Raw genomic sequence first — 25,088 nt, 5'->3', positions numbered from 1 at the left:
CTCATCCCAGCATCCCCAACTGTGTTCGACACAATGAGCGGCAAAGTTAACAGTAACGGGACTACAGTCGCACAGTTCCTATTCCCACAGCTCAAGGCAGATACGATCATCACACATCGATTTGAAGTTATCGAAGACAGCAGTGACGCAATGATCATCGGCCGTGACATTATGAACGAGCTAGGGCTAATCCTGAACTTCAAAGACCGTGTCGTGCAATGGGAGGACTGTTTCCTCAGCCTCAACACGGGGCGCAGCACGCCCAAGCCAGACACCGACAAGCAGGACGACCTTGAGTTCCCCGAAGAGGCGAAAGAAGCGGCCGACAATGCCGTCGAGCCCGAAGAGCTCCTTCCCGAGCACCTGCAAGGAAAGTTGGCGGCCAACTACTTGGCATTACTCACCGCGTACCAGACACTGTACGACGGTCACTTGGGGCGCATGAAATTTGAAGACTACGAGCTAGCGCTCGCCCCAGACTTTAAGCCTGCACATGCAAAACCATACCCAATTGCACGCAGTCAAGAACAAAAAGCCAAGGACAAGATACAACAGCTCATTAACGACGACGTACTCGAGAAAATTTACGACTCGGAGATGGCATCCCCGGTGTTTTTCCTGAGCAAGCCAGACGGTAGTTTGCGCCTACTCGTCGACTATCGATGGCTGAACAAATATTTGCGGCGGAGCCCGTACTACGTGCCCAGAATCAGGGAGATCCTGCTGCGTGTTGCCTCGGCGAAGTGCTCTCGACGTTCGACGCCAACCTTGGGTACTATGCTCGACGACTAGCAAAACATTCTCGCCACCTGACCGCATTCTGCCTACCATTTGGAAAATTTAGGTACAAAAGGCTACCGATGGGCATTTGCACGGCCCCCGACGAATACCAAGCCAGCATGGAGCGAATCCTTGGCGACCTGAATTTTGTGGTGGTGTACCTGGACGACATCCTCGTGTTCTCGCAGCACGAGGAAGAGCACCTCGAGCACCTGCGCATCGTTTTTGAGCGCTTGGAGAAGTATGGAGTCTCGTTGAACGGCAAGAAGTGCCACGTTCTCCGAAAGAAAGTTGAATATTTAGGCTACACGCTCTCAGCGGAAAGCATCCGCCCTCAAGCCAAAACGATTCAGGCAATCCAGAAAATCGCCGTTCCCCGCAACCGCAAGGAGTTCAGACGCTTCCTTGGCATGATCAACTACTACCGTGACATGGTTCCGAACAAGACCACGCTTTGCAAGCCGCTGCATCGCTTCACCAGCACCAAAGTGCCCTTCACATGGCTACCTAGTGATACGGAAGCCTTCCGGGCCATCCAGCGGGCCTTTGCTGAAGCTGTGCTATTACCTTTCCCCGATTTCAAGAAACCGTTCGACCTGTACGCAGATGCCAGCGGAACCCAACTCGGCGGACTCATTATGCAAGGAGCCAAGATTTTGGCATGCTACTCCCGCAGCCTGAACAAGCATCAACTAAATTACACGACCATGGAGCTGGAACTTCTTTCGATTGTCGAACTCCTTCGTGAGTATCGCACTATGCTCCTCGGTTTTCCTGTAGTGGTGCACACCGACCACAAGAATCTAATCTACCCGACCGAAACGAGCCTACGAGTCAAGCGGTGGAAACTTTTGCTCTCGGAGTACCGCCTGACGATGCGCTACATCAAGGGCGAGAAGAACGTTGGAGCTGACGCGTTCTCTCGCATGCGGTTCGATACGACTGAGAACCCTCCAGTACAAGACGAAATTAATGCAGCAAGCGCGCAGTACGAGTGCGTAATGCACGGCCCGGTCATCCGCCAGCAACAAGAAGCCGACGAAATGATCCAGAAGATCAAGTCCGCGTGCCTCGCGGGCACCAACAACCCGGACTACCAGTTCATGCCCCTCTTGGGCTGCACACTCGTTGCATACCAAAAGCGAGTAATCGTCCCGGACACGCTACGCGACGACATGATCGAATGGTACCACCAGAACCTCGGGCACCCTGCAAGCGAGCGACAGTTTAAAACCATGCGGCACACACTCTACTGGCCCAGCATGGAGACCACGATCACCAAGTACATCAAGAAGTGCATCACGTGCAAGCGCGCCAAAGTGCACGGCGGAAAACAGGACTACGGTTTATTACGGCCCCGCATCATGAAAACCGTCAACCCCTTCGACATCGTGCACGTCGACTTCATAGATCCCTACGAAGGCTTCTATGGGATCACCATTATCGACCAAGCTACTCGATGGCTCGAAGTGGGCGTTCAACCGGACAAGAAGTCCCTGTCGAGCAAGGCCTCGCGGACCAGATAAGCCCCTCTGCAAGCCACGGGCGTGTCATTTATCCTCGTGCCGCTAGAACCAGCTTCATCTAGTCATTACCTAGCATCGTTCGTGGGGTTCCCTCACGTAGTCCGTGGGTTGCCATTCCTTAGTGGATGGCTTAGTGGGTGGCCAGTGGATGGCAACCATCCACTCTTAGTCGTGTCATACTCCCCCCATGAACTGTTGTAGCTAGCACGGGAATTTCGGCGGATGCTGACTTGCTGCTGCGTGGAGCCCTTGTCCACGGTGACGGTCCCGTTCTCATGAACATGGTGGATTGGATAGGGTCCGTCGGTGACGCGTTTCGTCTTCGACCGGAACTGTCTTGGCGCTCGGATCAAGACTTGATCACCCGACTTGAAGAAGTGGGCGAGGCGCTTGTCGTTCTCGCGGTCATTGGCTGCAAGAATGGCGTCGAAGCGGCGTTTAGACATAGCTCCAGTTGGCTTCGTACAACTTGCGTGAGATCATGTCTTGCCCGAAAATTAGTTGTCCAGGTGACGCGTTTAGGATGCTATGGTAGCGCGCCCTGATTGCAAAAGCGGCGTAGTGGATGACCTTCTTCCAGTCTGCACCTTCGTGGCAACGAATCACGTTCAGGATTTCGAGATGCACTCGCTCGCATATCGCGTTGGCTTGTGGGTTTTTGGTCGTGATCGGCTTCGCTTTGATTCCGTAGCTTCGGAGCAATTCTTGAAATTCTTCACCCGTGAACTCAGGCCCTTTATCGTGAACAACTTGAAGGGGCCGTGGGTATCGGCAAAGCCACTCACGATCGAAGCTTTCGGCTGATGTGAGGGACTCCTTGTCCGGTTGAACGCCCACTTCGAGCCATCGAGTAGCTTGGTCGATAATGGTGATCCCATAGAAGCCTTCGTAGGGATCTATGAAGTCGACGTGCACGATGTCGAAGGGGTTGACGGTTTTCATGATGCGGGGCCGTAATAAACCGTAGTCCTGTTTTCCGCCGTGCACTTTGGCGCGCTTGCACGTGATGCACTTCTTGATGTACTTGGTGATCGTGGTCTCCATGCTGGGCCAGTAGAGTGTGTGCCGCATGGTTTTAAACTGTCGCTCGCTTGCAGGGTGCCCGAGGTTCTGGTGGTACCATCCGATCATGTCGTCGCGTAGCGTGTCCGGGACGATTACTCGCTTTTGGTATGCAACGAGTGTGCAGCCCAAGAGGGGCATGAGCTGGTAGTCCTGGTTGTTGGTGCCCGCGAGGCACGCGGACTTGATCTTCTGGATCATTTCGTCGGCTTCTTGTTGCTGGCGGATGACCGGGCCGTGCATTACGCACTCGTACTGCGTGCTTGCTGCATTAATTTCGTCTTGTACTGGAGGGTTCTCAGTCGTATCGAACCGCATTCGAGAGAACGCGTCAGCTCCAACGTTCTTCTCGCCCTTGATGTAGCGCATCGTCAGGCGGTACTCCGAGAGCAAAAGTTTCCACCGCTTGACTCGTAGGCTCGTTTCGGTCGGGTAGATTAGATTCTTGTGGTCGGTGTGCACCACTAAGGAGCATAGTGCGATACTCACGAAGGAGTTCGACAATCGAAAGAAGTTCCAGCTCCATGGTCGTGTAATTTAGTTGATGCTTGTTCAGGCTGCGGGAGTAGCATGCCAAAATCTTGGCTCCTTGCATAATGAGTCCGCCGAGTTGGGTTCCGCTGGCATCTGCGTACAGGTCGAACGGTTTCTTGAAATCGGGGAAAGATAATAGCACAGCTTCAGCAAAGGCCCGCTGGATGGCCCGGAAGGCTTCCGTATCACTAGGTAGCCATGTGAAGGGCACTTTGGTGCTGGTGAAGCGATGCAGCGGCTTGCAAAGCGTGGTCTTTTCGGCACCATGTCACGGTAGTAGTTGATCATGCCAAGGAAGCGTCTGAGCTCCTTGCGGTTGCGGGGAACGGCGATTTTCTGGATTGCCTGAATCTTTTTGGCTTGAGGGCGGATGCCTTCCGCTGAGAGCGTGTAGCCTAAATATTCAACTTCCTTTCGGAGAACGTGGCACTTCTTGCCGTTCAACGAGACTCCATACTTCTCCAAGCGCTCGAAAACGATGCGCAGGTGCTCGAGGTGCTTTTCCTCGTGCTGCGAGAACACGAGGATACACCACCACAAAATTCAGGTCGCCAAGGATTCGCTCCATGCTGGCTTGGTATTCGTCGGGGGCCGTGCAAATGCCCATCGGTAGCCTTTTGTACCTAAATTTTCCAAATGGTAGGCAGAATGCGGTCAGGTGGCGAGAATGTTTTGCTAGTCGTCGAGATTAGTACCCAAGGTTGGCGTCGAACGTCGAGAGGCACTTCGCCGAGGCAACACGCAGCAGGATCTCCCTGATTCTGGGCACGTAGTACGGGCTCCGCCGCAAATATTTGTTCAGCCATCGATAGTCGACAAGTAGGCGCAAACTACCGTCTGGCTTGCTCAGGAAAAACGCCGGGGATGCCATCTCCGAGTCGTAAATTTGCTCGAGTACGTCGTCGTTAATGAGCTGTTGAATCTTGTCCTTGGCTTTTTGTTCTTGACTGCGTGCAATTGGGTATGGTTTTGCATGTGCAGGCTTAAAGTCTGGGGTGAGCGCTAGCTCGTAGTCTTCAAATTTCATGCGCCCCAAGTGACCGTCGTACAGTGTCTGGTACGCGGTGAGTAATGCCAAGTAGTTGGCCGCCAACTTTCCTTGCAGGTGCTCGGGAAGGAGCTCTTCGGGCTCGACGGCATTGTCGACCGCTTCTTTCGCCTCTTCGGGGAACTCAAGGTCGTCCTGCTTGTCGGTGTCTGGCTTGGGCGTGCTGCGCCCCGTGTTGAGGCTGAGGAAACAGTCCTCCCATTGCACGACACGGTCTTTGAAGTTCAGGATTAGCCCTAGCTCGTTCATAATGTCACGGCCGATGATCATTGCGTCACTGCTGTCTTCGGTAACTTCAAATCGATGTGTGATGATCGTATCTGCCTTGAGCTGTGGGAATAGAATAGGAACTGTGCGACTGTAGTCCCGTTACTGTTAACTTTGCCGCTCATTGTGTCGAACACAGTTGGGGATGCTGGGATAAACTTTCGTCCCAACTGGACATTGGCATCGAGGGTTGTTCTGTTGATGACGCTCTTCGAGGCGCCACTGTCGAGGAGGGCTTGGAACGACTCTCTGCTTCGGCGTAGCTTCGCCGCGATGCGGAGCGGTGCGCCTGGCGAATTCTTCACCTCCTTGTCGACCAGACCCACGAACTTCATCTCGTCGTCGCTGGACTGCTCTGAGTCTGACTCGGCGTCCAAGTTCTTGTAGATGCGCGGGTACTGTTTGGTTTTGGCGGGTGCGGGGCTTCCGTGCGCTTGTGCTCGTCCGCTTCCTTCTTCTTGACGGTGTAGCACTCGCTAGTGTTGTGCGAGGATGTTTGTGGAAGGAGCACCACTTTTCCTCCTTCCTGCTGCTGCCTTGCCCAGGCTTCTTTTTATCGCTCTTGTACCGGTTCTTCAGCGGTACGTCACGGCCTTGGTGCTTCCCCTTGCGGTAATCCTTGCTTGGATCCTTGAAGCTCTTACTCTTGTCGCGGGTTGCCAGTTGTCGCTCCGCTTTCTCGATGCATGCGAAGTAAAGGACTAGATCGTTGAGTCGATCATATACACCGCCAGATGCAGCTAATTTCTCTTGCCAGGCGCGCGGCATACCGCGCTTGAAGTACCTGCACTGCTGCACCTCGGGTATCACCTCCGTGTCTTGGGGTAATTCTGCAAACATGCGGACGTGCTCTCTCATGCGCTGGGAGAACTTGTACACCGACTCGTCGCGGCGCTTCGTCATTGTCCATAGCTCGTTGTCGAGATCCTCGCTGAAGTCGTGCGGGACCGACAGGAATCCCACGTCCGTGAAGAACTCCTCGAACGTCTTGTTCCCTGCGACCGCATCCTGGGCGGCGCTTTCGACGTCTGCCTCGAGGTCACCTTCGATGAGGGCAACCAGGTTGTGTGCCTTCTGCTCGTCTGTCCATTGTTTCTTGCGAGCGAGGCTCCGGAACTGGCCACTCCATTTCAGCCAGTCGCGTGCGCTGCCACCGCCAAACTTCTTGATCATGATCTGCGCTGTTTCCGCTGGGGTTTCGGCGGTTGTTGTTGTGATCACTAGCGTGTAGGTCACGTATTCGTCCTTCTTGCCACTGACTACGTGAGGGAACCCCACGAATGATGTTAGGTAATGACTAGATGAAGCTGGTTCTAGCAGCACGAGGATAAGCTTATTCATTCTCAATTTTGCCTCTTTCCCCGCAAGTCCCTCTCAAGCAAGGCCTCGCGGACCAGATAAGCCCCTCTGCAAGCCACGGGCGTGTCACGTGCTTCCTCCAGGCGTTCCAACATTTGATGATTTTCGGACGATCAAAATTGAGATTGGCGTCTCACAGCCGTGGGGCATGGCACAAGGACAACTCGACCACAAGGCGATATCAATATGGGCTGTGATGCCAGGAGTTGAGTACGTGCTGTGTGTGAAGTTCGATCTCGACTTTGCGAATGCCGAATACAAGTTGTACGATGTTCGAGCTAATACACTGGTGCAGCTGGCTCCACTTCCAATTGTCGCTCCAAAAACTGTGATCCAGTTGGACGGACGTCGAATCCTCGGTATTCCGCCAGGGATGGCGCTCCCGATAGCTTTCCCAGCAACTCTGTCGGTGGATATGTACTCTCCCTTGGTTTGGGCAATGCGTTAATCTGACGCTCAGCGAAATCAGTCGCTTTCTCCGCCAACATCCGCGTCCATTTTTTCCGACATCATCGTATTGAAGAAATTCAATGCAATCATCAACATCGGGTCCACCAGGATTTGGAGGCCTGGTTACAAATTGAGCTGTACAGTAAAATCCGTTGAACACATCGACGGAAAATACCACGGCGGCGGGAATGGATTCTCAGATACGAGTCGCGCTACGAAGTGCTTTAACATTAAACCGAGTTTGATGACAGGCAAAAAGAGACGAAGCACTACCTGTTCTTTGAATGAGCATGCCGTAAACACCGAACTAAAGGTCAAGTTGACTGCCACGAGCACTCCCTGGGCGACAAACAAAAAACATTGCGCCGGAATAGTTACTGAAGAATTCATTTCTGCAGAAGTGATGCGATTGTTGTTCCCCTTGGGTGGTAAATATAAAGCTGATAACAAACAATGTCCCAGCCGTAAGCCCAACAAACACAACAGAAAACGGGAACGGGAATATACAACTGCTGATTCCAAACATGCACCGTACCCCAAGTACAATTATTTTCTGGGCTACACCAGGTGCTGTTGCTCGGACTTGAAACAAAGTTCCAACGGCAACGGAGAAAACGATAATAGTAACACGAAAACAAGCTCCAATGTTGCCCTTCGACCCGCATTTAGGGTCATTAACAGGAATGCATTCGACCAAAAGTTCCAGCAACAGCGAAGGCCACGGAAGCAATGCGCATAGGACCAATACATTTAATAGAGATGTGCGCTCGGAGTATTTGTCCAGAGCTTCAGCACGATCGATAGAGTATTTGAAAAGTTTGGAGACCTTGGCCCGATTCCATAAGACGGCTACTTGAGCAAGCGCGCGAGATGCGCCTGCCCGAAATGGGCGCTTGTTGGTATCGGTAGTATTAGCGGTTTGCCGGCGCTCATCGGGAGCGAGAATCATACGTGTGAGTCCGCGTCAACTGCTCGATTCTAGTTTTACTTTCATTCCCAAATAGATCGTGCACGAACTGACTTGAACGTCAAGCCTCTATCACTGTTTGTTCTACGGTGACAGCTCAAGCAAATTAGACACCGGTGATTTCAGCACGGAAGACGTTGGCGTGGAGTTTGCCCACGTAGACCTGGCCCCCAACATAGGGTTTGCCCACGTAGACCTGGCCCCCAACATAACGTTTGACGCTTTGACGTTCGAGCTGGATGTGAATTCATCGCTGATAACCAACAGGACTGATAGTGATGGCACCCGGTACACGTGACTCCCCTCGTCGTAGTGGTAGCCGAGGAAGTAGGGTAGGAACTCGGCGAACAGGACCGTGTAGAAGAGGGTGAAGGGCAACTCGTGCTGCGTGAGCAGGTCCAGCACCTCCATCTTGGGCCCTCCGTCACGCGCACGCCGTACTCGGCCGGCACGAAGAGCTGGATGCCCGCCGCCTTGGCCGCCGGCACGATGGCCTTCTGCACGCCCATGTGGTACGGCGACACGGTGCTCACGGCCACCTCGCTGCCGGTCAGCGCCTTCTTCACGGCGGCCTCGTCGTCGTACGAGACCTGCACGAGCGTGGCGCCGCGCGCCGTGAAGGCCTGCAGCTCCGGCTTGCTCTCGTCGCGCGTGGGGATGGTCACGGACACGGCCTCGCCCTTCTTGAGCAGCTCGTCCGCGACGGTGCCGCCGACGCCACCGGCTCCGATGATGGCGAACTTGGTGTTATGTGAAAAGCACTCAGAATGTCTAATCGGATAGTAAATCGGCTGATTTAGTGCCTTATTTAGATACGGGAACCCTGATTTATTTCGACCCATCCCTTATTTAGAAATGTGTACCCCTAATTATAATCGGTCTTATGCTGCATCGCGTCAAAGCTATTTTAGAGTCGGAACCGATTTGGTCTCTAAATAGGCTGAAATGTCAGCTCCAACCTCGCCATTCCGAGGAAGTCCGCACAAATAAATCCATCGAGCAAGCGGCTATGCAAACACTAGCCAAGATATCAGTCAAAATAGGAGGAATCAACAGGACGAGCAGAACCAGCGTCCGTGTCGAGGACGCGGAGTTTCGCTTCGACCCAGAGGGCAGCTTTGATGAGCTCGCCGTCACGTTTGAACTGCTGATACCATCGAAGTACCGTAGCGAGCTGATGCCAAATATGTGGCCGACACGCTTACATGGCACACCATACGCGTAGTGCAGCACCACAGCTCTCCATCGAAATTCTGCAGCATACATCGTGTCTCCGCTGTCTCTCTCCCTCACCACTCTGTTCCGACAAGATGGCTTTAGAGCCCAGTTCCCAACTCCTATTTAATCCGACTTACTCAGATTAGTACCCCCATTAACTTCCTATCCAGTACAAATTACCACGTATCGTTTTTGCTCACAGCCCTGATTTACAGAGCTATACGGAGTGACAAAATCACCGGTTTTCACAATAGACCGACATGGCTGTGGGGTCGACCGGGGTAGAGTGGGGTAGAGTGGGGTGGGGTGGTGGCTCGACTTGCGTCTTGCGGGGACGATTGAATAATGAGGTCGCAGCACGAGCGCGCCTACAGGTCTCGTGTCTCGCACGTCGGAGGCGCGGGGGTGACTGTGATCTTCGCACGCTGTACGTGCTGATTGGTACCCACGTGGTCTCCTCCTAGCAGTGTGCACTGCTGAATCTGCTGACGTACTTGACACATTGTTTTGACACATCAAGCTACGCTGACTAAAGACACCAAATATTGACCATTTAGACCTCGGTCACTCGAGAGCGAGGACTTGGGGTGCGCTGACTCACACTATTTACGAGTGCGCTCTCCCCGACCTCTTCCTCGTCAGAATACTCTTCCTCGTCGTCGTCCAACTGGTCCACATCTTCATCGTCGCTCACTTGGTTAATCATTTCATGGTCCGATCGCCCATGTCTTCGGTTGCGGAGGCAAGCAAGAGTCACGCACACAGCCAGAATGCTGCTTACTGCAGCGATGACCAGCGCCACCCACAGCCACGTGATCCCGATGTGCACCTGGTTGCTGCTTCCGCCAGTCTGATCTTGTGCGGCGAATGCGACGTCGGTGCCAGACACATCCGATGGCGAGTAACAAAACGAGACCTCGAGATCAGTCGAATTCAAACGCGTGTTTAAGACGCTTTGCTGTTTGTCGTTGAATTCGAGCTTGTTCACGAAGCGGTGCAGCATATCTGCAGCCACATCAGGCACATCCATGGGCACCACATGACCTGCTCCAGTAACCACCGCGTAGGTCAAATTACCGCCCTGTTGCGCAAAGCCTGCAGGTTCCTGGCGGCCCTGTACACGCCACGTGTATTTGTTGGCCTGCTGGTACTCATCAGAACCATTCCAATTCAAGTTCAGCAGCAACTTCTCCGTGCCATAGTGATTGCACATCATATCCCATTGTCCATTGTAGAAGAGCATTCGGAGGCCTCCTTGAAGAAGTGACTCCACTTTGTCCAGTGTGCTCACGCCGTCAAACTTCGACAGTGCTCGCCACACTCCGTTGCTGCAGAGGTCAAACCGGAAGTTTTTGTCCACGTTTCCATGCAAAGCTTTGCGCACTTCCATCTTGTTCATATACTTGAAAATGTTTTCTTGACCCGATGGATACGCCTGGACACTATGCACATACTGCCGTACGTCATAGAAGTTAAGGCTGTTCCCTCCGTTGCCCGTCTTGACACTACCCGTGATAGCGTCCATATTGCCCAGACAGTCTTTCGAATAGTACGTCCCAGCATCCAGATCAGCCAAGCAGGTAGCGTAAGAAGCCTTGAGCGACCTCACCTGGCCGAACGTCAGCAGACCAAGTCCGTGGGCATAGTCACTGTACTCGTACTGGATCCGCGGGTGCACCCACCCGTTTCCAATGCCCACACCTCCCAAGTCAACCTTGATCTGATAATTTGGGTCGCTATTCTTTTGCAAAATCCGCTCGGAGAACTCTGGAATCCATCGACCCGCATGCGATTCTCCGAACAAGTACACCTCCCGCGAGTGTTGCAACCCGCCATCTCCATCCGACAGGTACTCGGTGTGCCGCTGCAAGAACTTGGTCAAGAACTCGTGGAAATCATCCGCAATAGCGCTCTCATCGGCCCGATAGTCGTTCCCCCGCGTGTACGACATGCCCGTGCCTACCGGTTGGTCGACGAACAAAAGGTTCGCGAACTGGTGCCAACTGTGCTCGTTCTTGACGATCGTCGAGTCGTCCTTCAGCTTGAACGGCGAATTGCCGAGGAACAGCCCTTGCGTGCTCGAACAACCAGGACCCCCATTCAACCTAGGTATAAAAATAACAATAAGCAGAGAAAAATAAAGTTAGTCGCCAACGCAAAAATAAATCAAATGCTTAGAATTTTCATGTACCAGATGACGAGTGGCACTTTGTCCGCGTCCTTGTCGGCCTGGAAATGCCAGTAGAAAATCGTGTTTTTGTCGTTGTCACCCAGGGCGATTCGGCCTGCGTGCTGCGCCACGTGGATCGTCGAGTCCAAGCCTGGCAGGTTTGACACCAGGTCCCCCTCGTCGTCCGTCGATAGGGCGCGCTCCGCTGTCTCTTCCTCCTGCTCCTGTTGCTGCTCTGGCTGCGTCTGAGTCTGCAGCTCCAGAGCGCGCTGGCTGGTTGGGTGCAGCCGTTGCGCGGACGCCAGGCCGCCCGCTACGGCGGACACGAGCGCGCCACGAATCGCCACCATTTCGACGATGCTAAAGTGGCGTCTTATCCCGACCGATCGGTGCTTTTTTAACGTTAAATTCGCACTTACTCGAACAAAGTATGCGGGTGTTTGTGTTTTTATGACTTTTGGTGGAAAATGACTAATTTGCGGTAATAATGGCGATAGGATAGCCTTCCAGGCTGTATCGCCTGGTCTACTGCGCGGTAGTCGGCCCCGATGCTGCTGCTTCTTGCTCGCCGGCTTTCCGCCGAACTTCTTTTTTCTTCTTGATGATCTCGCGATAGAGACGGTCGCGGTAGTCGGCAGCGGAATACTTGGTATTGTCGTCGACGACAATCTGCAGAGGTGCCGGGGCACTGGGCTCGTCCTTTTCGTTGTGGAACTGGGCCACGTACGGATGCTTCAACGCGTCAATAACCGAGATCCGCTTGGACGGATCGAACTAAGGAACACAAAGGCACAATAAAGCTGTTAGATAGATGTCGGTGCAGTGTCGATGGTTGCAATCGCTCACGTACCCAGAAGCATTGCTTGATGAGGTCGAGCGCTTCGGGTGACGCCTTCGGGAACAGCTCCTCCAGCGACTTCTGCTTGGGTGTCGGCAGACTCTCGAGCATTGTGTTGGCGAACGGCGACTTGATACTCTCGATGTCGTCTTGTGATGGTGGACCGGTGACGTCTAGAATACGCTCGAGCTGGTTCATGGTGGAGGTGCCGGGGAACGCAGGTCGACCGGTGGCCATTTCGGCCACGATGCAACCAACTGCCCACATATCCACCGACTTGGCGTACCTTGTAGAGCCCAGCAGAATCTCGGGTGCACGGTACCAGCGCGTAGCGACATAGTCAGTGAGAACGGGGTTGGGTCCGCTGATCTCAGCGACGGAACGGCAAAGCCCAAAGTCGCAGAGCTTGGTGTGGCAGTCCGAGTTTAGTAGGAGATTACTCGGCTTGATATCGCGATGCAGCAGCTCCGCCGTGTGCATGTACTTGAGAGACTTCAACAACTGGTAGATGATATACTTCTTGTGGATCTCTTCCAAAATGTTGGCGCGTATGACCGCATGCAAGTCCGTTTCTACCGAGAAGCACGCTGTTAGGACCAAGTCTCGACGATGACAATCCTTGCATCACTTACCCATGAAGTCGAAGACGAGGTATATGTCACGGTCGTTATCGGCCTTGACCACGTTCAGCAGACGAATGATGTTGCTGTGGCCGTTTAGTTCCTGCAGGTACATAACCTCTCGAAAAGTGCGTTGCGCGTCCGTAGCGTTCCGAAATGCATCAAAGCACTTTTTCAGAGCCACCACCTGCCGATTGTTCTTGTCGATAGCCTTCCACACGATACCGTACGCCTGCACACGAGCCCACACCCCTCGAGCGTTAACAACATACTTATTCTTGACAAGAGGGCAGTCAAACCGCATTGCCAAGTACATACGCCTTTGCCGAGTTTCTGCAGCAACTCGTACTTGCGCAGCACGTGCTTTTCCACTTCTTCACCCATGGTTTGTGCTGTGTTGTTGATCTACAGCCGCGAGCAGAACGGGTGCAGGAACCACCGAAAGTCGGGAGATGCCACGTCGCCCTGCTATCTCGACGCGTGGGAAGTCGAGGCAGGCCAAACCGAAACCAAATTTGGCGGAGTCACCAGGACGCAGCTACCGCCGAACACAGCGAAGTATTTTTACCACCTCGTCGTCGTCTGTTCTGGCCTGGTGCAATAACCTGTTGCGAACTTCAAGGACAGCTCTCACAGGCCGCTGGATCAGGCCGCTTGGGTCCCAAGTTGGGATGCTCCTACAAAAATGGTCGCAAGTTTCAAAAGCGATCCAGCACTGTACAACACGTCATCAGTCAAAACCCCATCGGTATTTCTGTCAGCGAGAACAAGGCGGCACTCTGATCACCACAAGAAGCTTGGCATACGAACTACAAAGCAAGAGGAGTGTCGCGCGTCTTGCCAGCCAAGCCTGGGTGCGCTCGCTCGCTCAAGTGTATGATATTTAGCCGTAAATGTCATCGTTGTCGTCGCCTCCTGCGCCTCCAGCGCCACCGCCAAAGTCTCCGCTATCCATAAGGAAGTTGGCCGCCAACGCCTCGTTCTTGTCGCATGCCAAGTATGCCTGAATCACGTCGGTGCGCTCGAAACCCATCTCGCAAAGTCGGTCAACCGCCGCCGCTTCTTCCTCGGTCAGCATGATACGGTGGCCACCAGCGCCTGCGCCGGCGCCTCCGCCAAGTCCACCAAGGCCGCCTTCACCGCCCATAGATGCCATCATCTGCTCCATGGCTCCAGGAGGCAGGTTGCTGAGCATCTGAGAGAGACCACGAAGCTGCTCGGGGGTCATTCCCATTTGTGCCGCCATCTGAGCCTGCTGCTCAGGTGTGAGCGAGTCCACCAACTGCTGGATCTGCTGCGGGGTGGGCATGGCGCCGCCGCCGCCCGTGCCCAGGTCAAAGGGCGCGCCGCCAGCTCCACCACTCGGAGCTGCTCCGGCGTCACGGGTCCCAATAGGCTCGTTCAGCATCTGCACGAAACGGTCCTGATTCTGGTGGATCAAACGGAGCAGCTCGGGGCTCTGCGCGCCGATCTGCTGAAGCACCGCTGGCAAGGCCGCCGGGTTGGACTGCACCAGCTGACGCAGCGCATCGAACTGCGGGTGGTTGCGGAGCGCCTCGAGCGAGTTGGCCGCGTCGTCGCCGCCAGCGCCAGCTTCAGCAGACGGAGCAGCCGTCTGCGCGGGCGCCGCAGCCTGCTCCGGGATGCCGTTCATCAGGTACTCGACGGCACGCTCCGGGTTGTTGAATGCAGCACGCAGCGCGCTGCGCACCTGGTCCTCGGGGAAGCCCATGTCCACGAGCTGCTGCACCGCGGCGCTCATCTGCTCGCCCGCCACGAGGCCGCTGCCGTCTCCGGCCGAGGAGCTGGCAGCAGTCGTGGCCGGGGCCGCGGACGGGGTCGACACGGCCGCGGCGGTGGCCGACGAGCTGCTAGAAGCCGACGACGTGCTGGGCGCTGCCGGCGCGGCGGCAGCAGCAGCAGCAGGGGCAGGCGCTGCAGCAGCGGGCGTAGAAGCCGGAGCAGCAGCAGCGGGGGCAGCAGCAGCAGTGGGCTTGGGCGCCTTGGGCTTGGTGACCATCACGACGAGGAAGTCGTTCTCCTTGACGTTGTACTCGGCCAGCGTGCTGTCGTCCTTGAGCACTTTGCCCGCGTGGATGAGCTTCTGCTGGGCGGCGGGGAAGCTCTGCAGCCCCTCGATCTTCTGCTTCACGGCCGACACCTGGCGAGGACAAACAACAGAGTGATGGTCAGAGGGTTTCTCTTGTTGTTTTGCGCCGATCTTTTTTGCTGCGGTTTGTAGAGCGCGCCGCGGGGCGAGAGAGGCGCGAGCGGACGTGCCGCTGCGCGGGGAGAAGAGTGGAGCAACTGCTTACCGCGTCCGTGAGCTCCGCGTCCAGGGAGAAGGCGACGCCCTGCAGCGTCTTGACCGTGAGCTTCATCGTCGTCCTTCGGTTGCGTGCTTGCTTTATTCTCGAAAGTGAAAAGCGGGAGAAAGATTTCCCTCTAAAAGCACGGTTTTATTAGTCGGATTAGTTAAGTACGCGTAAAATTGGCGTACGAAAAGGCTGGGTACGATTGTGATGTGGACCACAGAAATGCACACGCAAATTTGGGACAGAGTCGAGGTGGTCGAAACGAGAGCTTCGGATGCCACGAAGACGGAGGTATTGCTCGGTTCGAAAGAAGTGCAGAAAAACGTAGTGCTCCATTTCTGGGCTGTGGAGGCTCTAGGATAAAGCCTTCAGCTACAAGCGTGAAAATGCCAGATAGGTGGTGGAGAACTTGAATACTGTGAACCATGGTAAGCTCGGCGGCTCATGGACAGAGATACTGAAACCCTGCGTCTCATTGAGCTTATCGTCCCATCTGTGGGAGGCATGTATGTATATTATCAATGCGTGTGTGGAGTATACAATGGTGCGCATCGAGCTCTTGATGTTGAAGCAAATCCGTCAAACACGCTTGTTTCTCACGTTGCCCTCTATCATTACACTTGATTTCACTATACCCATGAAAGGTACGAATTCAGATCCCAACCTACAATGTTATGACGCGGATCTCGGCGTCCAATCAGAAGTGGAACTTCAACGCCCCTAGCGTCACCGTCGGGAAGGACTTCCACGTCACATTTAACAACCGGACACCTGGCCGCCATGCTGCGCTCGCTCGCCCGCCTCCCCCGCACCTCCTTCCTCGCGCACGGCGTACGTCACACCACCCTCTAATGAAGGCGCCCCCTCTTGTCCTATCTAAACTGTCCTCTTTGCCGTCCCAGGTGCGCCCGGCCAACGCGCGTGCGCCGCTCGTGGCCTCCTGGCTGCAGTCGACGCGCTCGTACGGCTCGCTGCGCGAGGACAACAAGACGTCCATCATGCTGCAGGTGGAGGACGGCCCCGGCGCGCTGCAGGAGACGCTCAAGTTCTTCTGGAAGCACGACGTGAACATGACGCGCATCGAGTCGCGCCCCGCCAAGGGCCACAACATGAACTACAGCTTCTTCATCGACTTCGAGGGCAAGCGCGGCGACGCAGCCGTGGACGAGCTCATGGCCGACCTCGAACGGAACTGCCTGGACGTCGTGGTGCTGCACGACAAGAAGGGTGAGCTGCTACGCTCAGGGGTGTGAGATTCTTGGTGCACTGACCGTTATTCAATGATACATTTTTGCTCCTGCTAGTGCCGTGGTTCCCTCGCAAGATCAAGGAGCTCGACCGCTCTGTGGCCAATATTCTGGATGCTGGCACAGATCTGGAGTCGGACCACCCGGGCTTCAACGTACGTGGAGCGCTCGACTCAGGCTTGTGGTGGAACTGGAGCGGTTGAGCTGACGTTGCTGTTGTGCTCTTTTAAGGACCAAGTGTACCGCAAGCGCCGCAACATGTTCGCCGAGATCTCCCAGAAGTATCGTCAGGGAGACCCGATCCCGCGTCTTGACTACACGCAGGACGAGGTGCGTTGTAATTGTGAACTACGGTGACGCGTGGTTGATCTGTAAGCTAATATGATGCAATTCGCTTGCTGCTTGTATTAGATTAAAACGTGGGGAGTCATCTACAAGCGCATGAAGGAGATGTGGAAGCAGCACGCGTGCGACGAGTTCAACTACATCATCCCGCTGCTTGAGAGCAACTGCGGGTACGCTGAGGACAACATCCCGCAGCAGCAGGATATCTCCAACTTCCTCAAGGAGTGCACTGGCTTCACGCTGCGTCCCGTTGGAGGTCTGCTGTCGTCGCGTGACTTTCTGAACGGCCTTGCTTTCCGCGTCTTCTTCTCGACGCAGGTAAGAATGGGCACTACCCGTGCAATTTGATTTGATCTCTGCTAACCGCATTGATCTACGTGTACCCAGTACATTCGCCACCACTCGATGCCGCTCTACACGCCGGAGCCTGACATTTGCCACGAACTCATGGGCCACGCTCCGATGTTTGCGGTACGTGCATTTTTCTGCGGAAGTGGCTACATGTTCATGAATGAAATGCATAATCTAACCGCCAAATTCTCGTGCCAATAGGACCCCGATTTCGCTGATTTTTCGCACGAAGTTGGTTTGGCTTCTCTCGGTGCGTCTGACGAAGAGATCGAGCGCCTTGCCACAGTACGTTTGCTTCTCCAATCGTCACACTCACGTTACATCACCTAAGAATGTTCTTGTGTCTATGTCGGGTACAGTGCTACTGGTTTTCTGTGGAGTTTGGCCTTACCAAGCAGCGTGGTGAATACAAGGTTTGTAGAGCTGTATTCCTACTACGGACGGCGGTACTGAATCACTAACACTAAACGTAATAACTGTTGTGTAGGCTTACGGCGCTGGACTGCTTTCGAGCTTTGGAGAGATGGAGTACGCCTGTGCTACCAACCGCCCTGCAGGTGCTGAAGTGCCTGAATACCGCCCTTGGGACCCGTTTTCGGCTTGCAAGCAAAAATACCCTATCACAACCTACCAGCCTGTTTACTACGTGGCTGACAGCCTGGTAAGGAATGCTAACGTTGACATATTTCTGAAGAGTATGTTGCTGATTTATGTTTGCATCGTACGTGTGCAGCTTGATGCTAAGGAGAAGATGCGTGGCTTCTGCGAGGACTTGAAGAAGCCATTCCAGGCTCGCTACAACCCGTACTCCCAGTCTGTGACGATCGACCGTGCTGTGCAGCGCGAGCAGATCTGAAGCGCGAGTTCGCTATAAATCATACCTCTCTTCGCCGGCGTCATAGAGGTCTTACTCCACTGTAGGCCTTTGAGCATATTCATGCTGAGCCATTCCTCTAACATGGCACACCATTTGACGACCATGCGGTATGAGACTTTGCCTATTTTGAGCTAGCGTGGTGATATATGTCTGGAGGACGAGCTGGTACGCTGGCATTTCCTTTTCATGAGTTGTTTTGAAATTCTTGTCGCCGCGGAAGATGTTCTCACCACGAGGTCAAGGAGGCGAATACGGTCCCGATGGGAAGAAGTTTGATCCCACGACGGGGCAATGGATGCGTGAGGTGAGCTGTACTACTAACTTGTACAGTAAAATGCGATATTTATGATGTGGATATCGATCAACAGGCCATGGAGAGCAGAATCGCCATTGAAGAGTTAAAAGCTCAGAACGACAAGCTTCAGCGGGAGGTCTACGGACTTGTACGTTCGCAGATTACTTCCAAAAGTAGTTTTGATCAGCATTCTTACACTGGAATTGCATTTTCCTTCGTAGAACTCGAAGATGAACTTGATGTATGAATGTTGCACCGACTTGGGTGTCGTGGATCGCCTGGGAGACTTGATGCAACGCAAGTTACGCGAGTTCCAAGCTGCACAAGTGGCACGCAACGTGCCAATGCCCACCAATACATCCGTTGCTGCCGTTCACTCCATGGGCAGTCCTCCTCGGGCTGCCAGGAAATCCGATCTGGGCACGAACGATGAAGGATTCATCTGCGGGTCCAGTACATTCCAGGATGTTGCAGCCTACTCCAGCAGCTACAAAGGCCAGGTAACGTGGGCCAACTTTCTTTTTAGCTTCACTTCGCAGCTCTCACATGCTTCTTGATCTAGGTATCCCGCGGAAACTTTCACCGTATCCGCATGTTTGAAGCAGAGGAAGCCAAGTTGCGTGAACAACTCGACATATTTGGTGTTCCCAAGTTGCCGCTGCAGAAGGCCGGAAGCTACTCTCCGACTGCGAGGTGAGCGAGCTCAAAGCACAAGAACATGTTATTTGGCATAGGTACTAACATCTCAACCTCAACTGTAGGAACGGAGATACTATCGACAAGCTGCTGATGTCAACAGATGCGCCAACGAAAAGTTCTAGACAAGATGCACAACGATTGTATGGATCCGCACCGGTAGGCTACGAAGGGGGAGTTGCTGGGTCGGCCAGGGCACAAGGTACAGATTGTTTCCTACAGCCTATGAATCTTACTCGGCGCTAACGAAGCACACACACCCTTGTTCGCAGGATACAGCTAAAATCTGAAAGCGACCACTTCAACATGATCATTTCAACAGTCAAGTTTGTATTACACACATTCATTCGTCTTACTCCGTCAATTCCTCTTCATCCTGCGCCATCTGCAGTGCTGCGTCAATAATCTCCTGGATGGAGCCATAGCCTCCGAGAGCTTGCTCGTCCACATTCTGCTCAGTCTGGCCGTACACACGAGCATGCTCCTGCTGCACTTCATCCTGCGTCAAGTGAGCATCATCTCCACTGGAGCTAGAGGTGCTGCTCTCTTCTTCAGCGCAGCGCGTCTGGTACAAAATGTAGGCGGACAGCACGGCACCGAAGAAAGGCGTAGCCATAAGCTCGTCCATTGGCAAATTATCGCCCTTGTTGTCAGCCAGCAGCACACGGAAGCGCAGGTGCACAGGTGCTAACGTCTCGTAAACGTTACGCCAGGTTTCATCGCGCAGCATTTTCGGCGCGTATACGACGCGACGAGCAATCTCCGGGTCCTTCATCTTCGCAGCGAAAGACAGCGGGAACGAGCGCGGCGCGTTAATAAATATTTTGTGGTGCGCGTTCAGCGTGTACTCATCGTTGTCCAGCAGCGCAGAGGTCGGTGAAGCCGCTGACTTGGACGCGTCCTGCAGAACCGGAGGGGGGAGGTCGGTGCACATATAGCGTGCCACGATGTCATGAATACTGCGAGCCAACACAGCTCGCGTCTCCTTCAGACGCGTCAACTCGTCCGCATCCATCACGTAAAACTGGAGCTTCTTCCAGTGCTGGGTGAGGTGCTGCACATCCGCCGCTGCAGTGTGCGCCGTCGCCGCATCTACAATCATCACAATCGCCACAAGTGCGGCGAAAATCCATCCCAGAATGCTCGCAGGAACTGCACGCACAAGCACTCCGAGCGCAAGGCATCCCAGAGAGGCCTTGACCGCCGCGGCGACCAATGGAAGCGTCCTGTTGTGCGATTTACGCGGCGGGAAGCGGTAAATGAGGTCGCAGGCGCTGGCCAGGAACAGCCGGCCGGGCAGTTTGAACGTGAAGCGCAGCGCCGCAGCCAACAGCCACACGAAGTGCAGCGGGTGCTTGGGCACATCCTCGACGGCGAGCAGCACGCTGGCCGAGTTGATGTCCTCGTCTCGCAGCTTCCAGTGCTTGAGCGTTGCGCAATAGGCCGCCATATTGCGTTTCAGCTCGTGCATGGCGGGATGGTTGGACGTGCGGAAGTGGATCTGCATGATCTCCTCGTTCATGGACGCGCGCTGTCTCCGGGAGAAGCAGTCGTCGCGCACCACCTTGGCGCAGTACACGTGCAGCGTGCGCGTGAGGCGCAGCATCTCGATCTGCGCCACGGAGGGCGGCGGGGGCATGGTGAGCGCCGCTCGCAGGCGTGCGCTGAAGTGCTGCGTGAACTCGGTCGGGTCCTCCCCAAAGATGGCGACCTCGCGCTCCTCCAGCAGCACGGGCGCGCCGTAGCGCAGCCCGGCGTAGCGGCGCACGTCCAGGAAGCTGGCTGCCGAGCAGTAGTGCATGGCCACGGGCACCACGAGTGCGCGGCTGTAGCTGGCGGCACGCAGTGCCGTGGCGATCTGGAACACGACCTTATTAAGCGCGGCCTTGCCGGGATTGCCCGGCGTGGGGGCGAAGTCCACGAGCACGCCCATCTTGTAGTCCGTCTCGTCGGTGCTGGCGGCGTCCAGCGACGGCCGCAACGGGTCGAAGAGGTTGGCACGCAGCGCCATCTCGCGGCGCACCGTGGCCAGCTGGCGCGCGCCGGCGTCGTCCGGGATCTCGGCCACCAGCGGCGTGATGTAGTCCTCCACGAGCGCGCGCTCCACGAGCGACGGCACGCGGCGGCGCCAGGCGGGCGAGCGGTCCATGAGGTACACCACGGGCATGAACTCGTGCTTGTCGCTCTCGCGGCTGATGACCTTGAACTCCATCACGCGCGGGAACACGGCGCGCGCCAGGGCGGAGCGCGGGCTGCGGCTGCGGCGCCGCGGCAACGCGCGCTTGGGCGGCGACGGCCACAGGGCCTCGAGGTTCAGTGACGGGTGCATGCGGGAGGTCAGGAAGGAGGGAGGGAGGGGCGATGGAGGCGGGAGGAGGAGGAGGAGGAGGAAGAGGCGTGCGGCTCGAGGGCAGTGTTGGGGAATGGAGACGCTTCTGCCTTGGGAGCTGATGGCTCTGTCGCTCGCGGGTGCATAGCGCCACGCCGGGTCTGCGAGAGCGGATACTCTGCGGGAGGCGATGGAGAAGAGGTCGAGAGGGCGGCGGATGCGGCGTAGTTTGTGAATAGGTTTGTTGGTGAGGAAGACTGGGATTTGGTGTGCACTGTGATAATGGATATGGGATATATGGGGTTTGGAAGGGAGGGTAGAGAAGGTGCGGAGCTTGAAGCCCAATCCGGACGGGTGACGACGCATCATGGCCCCAAGCGGATTGGCCCAAAATTAGCCTGAAATGAGGTAGTGTGGCCCACACGACGTCGAAGCGCGTGGTTGAAGCGCCCCAGCGCCGGAAGAGCAGCGGCCTGACTGCAAATCGCCTGGCGAGGTCTCGCACGCGTTGACGCAGTTTCGTCGACGCGCTCCGGTGCTCGGGCTCGGTGGCGGAGGGAAGGCATCGCCGGCGTTATCACACCCAGCGCTGGTCTGGCTCGGCTCGGCTCAGCGAAGACGGACCTTTCGGCGGTCGCTGCGCTGCGGCTCTCCCCTGTCTTTGTCGCCTTCGCTGGTGCCGGTGCTCAACTTGCCGGGCTGACACGCCCGCGTGCGGGGCGGTGCTACAGTATATTGCGCGCGTTACTAAGACGCGTCGGGACCATGTCGCCGACAGCTGCCCCAATGAATCATGTAGCCATGTGTCAACGGCAACAGCCGGAGGAAGCGCGTCATCGAAGCGACACGCGCCGCTCGCTTGTCGCGCTCGGTTTGTCACTCACCAGCAATACGAGTGCAGACCAGCTAGGCTGCGACTTCGGAGTGCCCGTGACGTGTGTTTTCTCTGTCCTATCGAGTTGGCGGCGCTAAATAACAAGACTTGCGCTGCAGGCTGCTGGCTGCAGGCTCATCAGGATGGCCCGACGGCGCTGACGCTCCTCGTTGCTGGTGCTGGTGGTGCCACTTCGCGCTGTGAATGTGCTGCTTAAAACAGCTGGGTCCGATCACGATCGAGTGGTCTTGGTTGAAGTGGTTGAAGTCACTTCAGAAGTGGTTGGGACTTGCACTTCAAGATGCAGACTATCCCTGCATCTTGCTTGATCTAGCAAATTAATAGTAGCCTGATGCTAGACGCAACTACAGTACACTTACCGACTTGACCAAGCGAGGCGAGTAATAGCTCCTTCACGATTCACTTTGAGGCTGTCGGTGCACGCCTAAAGAACATTTCTGAAGTATGGGGCTCTACATTTTGGATAACGCAAAAAAATCATAGCCGTGATGCTTTGCAACTGGAATTTGATATTATTGCCACCATATCGTGGTGGTTCATAACTGAAGTTTTGCCTACTCAGAGACCCATTGCGGTCATCACCGCCACTTACGCGCTGCCGCTCTCGCTGTCATCGGCGCTCTCGCTGCCCTCGACCTCCTTCAAGAAACGGTCGTCCTCAGTACTCGCGCTTCCCTCATCCTCGACACTGCCGCTGTCGCTGCCTTCCACTTCAACTAGAAAGCGCTCGCCGTCTACACTCTCACTACCTTCGTCCGAGTCGGCACTCTTGCTGCTTTCAACTTCCTCGAGAAAGCGGTCACTGTCGACGCTCTCACTGCCTTCGTCCGAGTCAGCACTCTTGCTACTTTCAACTTCCTCCAGAAAGCGGTCACTGTCGACACTCTCACTACCTTCGTCCGAGTCCGCGCTCGCGCTGCCTTCGACCTCGACAAGGAAGCGGTCACCATCGACACTCTCGCTGCCGGTGTCCGAGTCTGCACTCTCGCTACTCGCGACCTCCGCAAGAAAGCGGTCACCATCGACACTCTCACTGCCTTCGTCCGAGTCGGCACTCTCGCTGCCTTCGACCTCGGCAAGGTACCGCTCACCGTCGACACTTTCACTACCGGTGTCCGAGTCGGCGCTGGCACTGTCTTCCACTTCGACGAGGAAACGCTTTCCATCGAGGCTCTCACTGCCTTCGTCATCGGCATCACTGTCGGTGCTTTCGCTTCCCTCTACCTCAAACAAGAAGCGTTCGCCTGAACCGCTGTCGCTAGCGTCGGCGCTGGCATCAAAGCTGCCCAGGAAACCGTCGGCATCGACCTTGCGGAGACTAGCGGCGTTGACACCGTCGAAGCTGGTGAGCGCCACGGCGACCGCGGAGGCGAAACTGAGGATAATGGCCAACTTGGTCATGGTTGTTGGTGCTGGGTGGGTGTGGAGTGGAAGGAGGGCTTGCTTGGTTGAGAGCAAATGTGATAATGCTTGGAGATGGCAATCGGTCGGTATTCACGGCTACCCCAAAGCGCTTCATCGCAGGCGGTGATCTTGATTCGCAATTTTCGATTGACTACCTTGTTGTAGCGCGATACACAGATCCAACATATTCCGGTGAAAACGCGATGGAGTAGTTGTCCGTTTCTTCGGTGGGAGCTAAGCAGAAATACCCCGGTGAGCCTGACAGCACGGTGACATTGATAGGCATGACATAGTCTCAGCGCGACTAGAAATAACTCGAGACCTGCGGCGGCCACATCGCTGGTTAAAGCTGCCGCGAGCGGTGGCGTGTGAGGTATCCCAAGAAAGCGTGAGCAACGCAGGTTGCAAAGCAAAACACGCCTCAAAGCTATCACCTCTTGTTTGTGTACGTTGGCAAACTATGAAAACGTCTTGCCCCTCTCGCCTAGTTCGTTGTCATGATTCAATCTCTCACCCCTCCCTTGCTGGAGAGCAAGATGGATGCTTGAACGAGCACCCAAGGTCGCAGAATATCACCGCTGTTACAAATTGCTGCCCGTTGCCGATCTGTATGCGCCCTAGCCTAGCATGAACAAGCTCCAGCGCGCTATCAGCCCACGCCCAAACAGATTGTGGAACATCGGGTGAAGAAGACTACATGAACGTTAGTAGGATTTTCATTGCCAACAAGGAGCTCTAGGATAATGCACATACATATACATCCACTGGTCTTTCGACGTCCTCAGCCCCTGGTCAGTCTCTATCCGCTCCCGCCATCTTACCAAATCCAAACTGCACCACCAGGCCAAGCATGACTCGACGCGGCATCTTCCTGCTCTTCGAGGGCGTGGATCGCTGCGGCAAGACGACGCAGACCAAGCTGCTGCATGAGGCGTTGAATGCGTCATCCCCGTCGCAGCCCTCGGCGCTGCTGCACTTCCCGGACCGCAGCACGGCCATCGGCCAGAGCATCCACTCGTACCTGACGAGCTCCGAGGCCATGGACGACCACGCCATCCACCTGCTCTTCTCGGCCAACCGCTGGGAGGCCGCCGGCAAGATCGAGAGCCTGCTGGCCAGCGGCCAGCACATCATCATGGACCGCTACTCGTTCAGCGGCGTGGCCTTCTCGGCCGCCAAGAGCGGCATGTCCCTCGACTGGTGCTGGGCGCCCGAGATCGGCCTGCCCAAGCCCGACGCCGTCATCTTCCTGGACGTGCCGGTCACGCAGGCGTCCACGCGCGCCGACTTCGGCCAGGAGCGGTACGAGACCACGGCCTTCCAGGAGAAGGTGTACCAGAACTTCCATGACATCATGGAGCGCACGACGCCCAAGTGGCACGTCGTGGACGCCACGGGCACCATCGAGCAGGTGCACGACAAAGTCATGGCGATCGCCCAGGACACAATTGCAAAGTACGCAGAGGCACCGCTTAACCACGTTGAGAAGTTGTGA

At 55.5% G+C, this 25,088-nt stretch overlaps 8 protein-coding genes across 9 annotated transcripts; 4 read left to right on the top strand and 4 right to left on the bottom strand.

Annotated features, from left to right (window-relative positions):
* Positions 1-8,099: 8,099 nt before the first annotated feature.
* Positions 8,100-11,731, bottom strand: IUM83_08378 (Serine protease family S10; the record flags this gene model as incomplete). The annotated part of the gene is made up of 5 exons (XM_067932749.1): positions 8,100-8,189; positions 8,279-8,377; positions 8,428-8,764; positions 9,973-11,316; positions 11,403-11,731. The coding sequence occupies 5 exons, from the start codon at positions 11,729-11,731 to the stop codon at positions 8,100-8,102; spliced, it is 2,199 nt and encodes a 732-aa protein (XP_067783522.1).
* Positions 8,483-8,776, top strand: IUM83_08379 (uncharacterized protein; the record flags this gene model as incomplete). The annotated part of the gene is made up of 1 exon (XM_067932750.1): positions 8,483-8,776. The coding sequence occupies one exon, from the start codon at positions 8,483-8,485 to the stop codon at positions 8,774-8,776; it is 294 nt and encodes a 97-aa protein (XP_067783540.1).
* A 175-nt stretch (positions 11,732-11,906) lies between the features above and the next one.
* On the bottom strand, positions 11,907-13,223 carry IUM83_08377 (CMGC/MAPK/ERK7 protein kinase; the record flags this gene model as incomplete). The annotated part of the gene is made up of 4 exons (XM_067932748.1): positions 11,907-12,155; positions 12,232-12,791; positions 12,852-13,071; positions 13,158-13,223. The coding sequence occupies 4 exons, from the start codon at positions 13,221-13,223 to the stop codon at positions 11,907-11,909; spliced, it is 1,095 nt and encodes a 364-aa protein (XP_067783539.1).
* Positions 13,224-13,722: 499 nt separating this feature from the next.
* On the bottom strand, positions 13,723-15,220 carry IUM83_08376 (UV excision repair protein RAD23; the record flags this gene model as incomplete). The annotated part of the gene is made up of 2 exons (XM_067932747.1): positions 13,723-15,000; positions 15,155-15,220. 2 exons carry the CDS (start codon positions 15,218-15,220, stop codon positions 13,723-13,725), a joined length of 1,344 nt encoding a protein of 447 aa, XP_067783521.1.
* A 714-nt stretch (positions 15,221-15,934) lies between these two features.
* Positions 15,935-17,953, top strand: IUM83_08375 (Phenylalanine-4-hydroxylase, henna-like protein; the record flags this gene model as incomplete). The annotated part of the gene is made up of 10 exons (XM_067932746.1): positions 15,935-15,985; positions 16,057-16,381; positions 16,459-16,556; positions 16,633-16,731; positions 16,813-17,064; positions 17,134-17,217; positions 17,299-17,382; positions 17,457-17,510; positions 17,585-17,758; positions 17,831-17,953. The coding sequence occupies 10 exons, from the start codon at positions 15,935-15,937 to the stop codon at positions 17,951-17,953; spliced, it is 1,344 nt and encodes a 447-aa protein (XP_067783520.1).
* A 167-nt stretch (positions 17,954-18,120) lies between these two features.
* Positions 18,121-19,255, top strand: IUM83_08374 (phenylalanine 4-monooxygenase; the record flags this gene model as incomplete). Of its 2 annotated transcripts, none has more annotated exons than XM_067932744.1 (7): positions 18,121-18,139; positions 18,217-18,278; positions 18,343-18,417; positions 18,491-18,769; positions 18,832-18,962; positions 19,031-19,167; positions 19,245-19,255. In XM_067932744.1, the coding sequence occupies 7 exons, from the start codon at positions 18,121-18,123 to the stop codon at positions 19,253-19,255; spliced, it is 714 nt and encodes a 237-aa protein (XP_067783518.1). The 2 variants fall into 2 exon arrangements, with proteins under 2 accessions (XP_067783518.1, XP_067783519.1); XM_067932745.1 differs by having other exon boundaries at positions 19,238-19,248.
* A 62-nt stretch (positions 19,256-19,317) lies between these two features.
* On the bottom strand, positions 19,318-21,294 carry IUM83_08373 (Gamma-tubulin complex component 2; the record flags this gene model as incomplete). Its single annotated transcript, XM_067932743.1, has 1 exon — positions 19,318-21,294. The coding sequence occupies one exon, from the start codon at positions 21,292-21,294 to the stop codon at positions 19,318-19,320; it is 1,977 nt and encodes a 658-aa protein (XP_067783538.1).
* A 3,149-nt stretch (positions 21,295-24,443) lies between these two features.
* IUM83_08372 (thymidylate kinase) lies at positions 24,444-25,088 on the top strand (the record flags this gene model as incomplete). Its single annotated transcript, XM_067932742.1, has 1 exon — positions 24,444-25,088. One exon carries the CDS (start codon positions 24,444-24,446, stop codon positions 25,086-25,088), a length of 645 nt encoding a protein of 214 aa, XP_067783517.1.

This window comes from Phytophthora cinnamomi (genome assembly GCF_018691715.1).
Source record: "Phytophthora cinnamomi strain GKB4 chromosome Unknown Contig99, whole genome shotgun sequence".
NCBI classification, from domain to species: Eukaryota; Oomycota; class Peronosporomycetes; order Peronosporales; family Peronosporaceae; genus Phytophthora; species Phytophthora cinnamomi.
The sequence above is the reverse complement of the archived record's forward strand: the minus strand, read 5'-3'. Positions and strand labels throughout refer to the sequence as shown.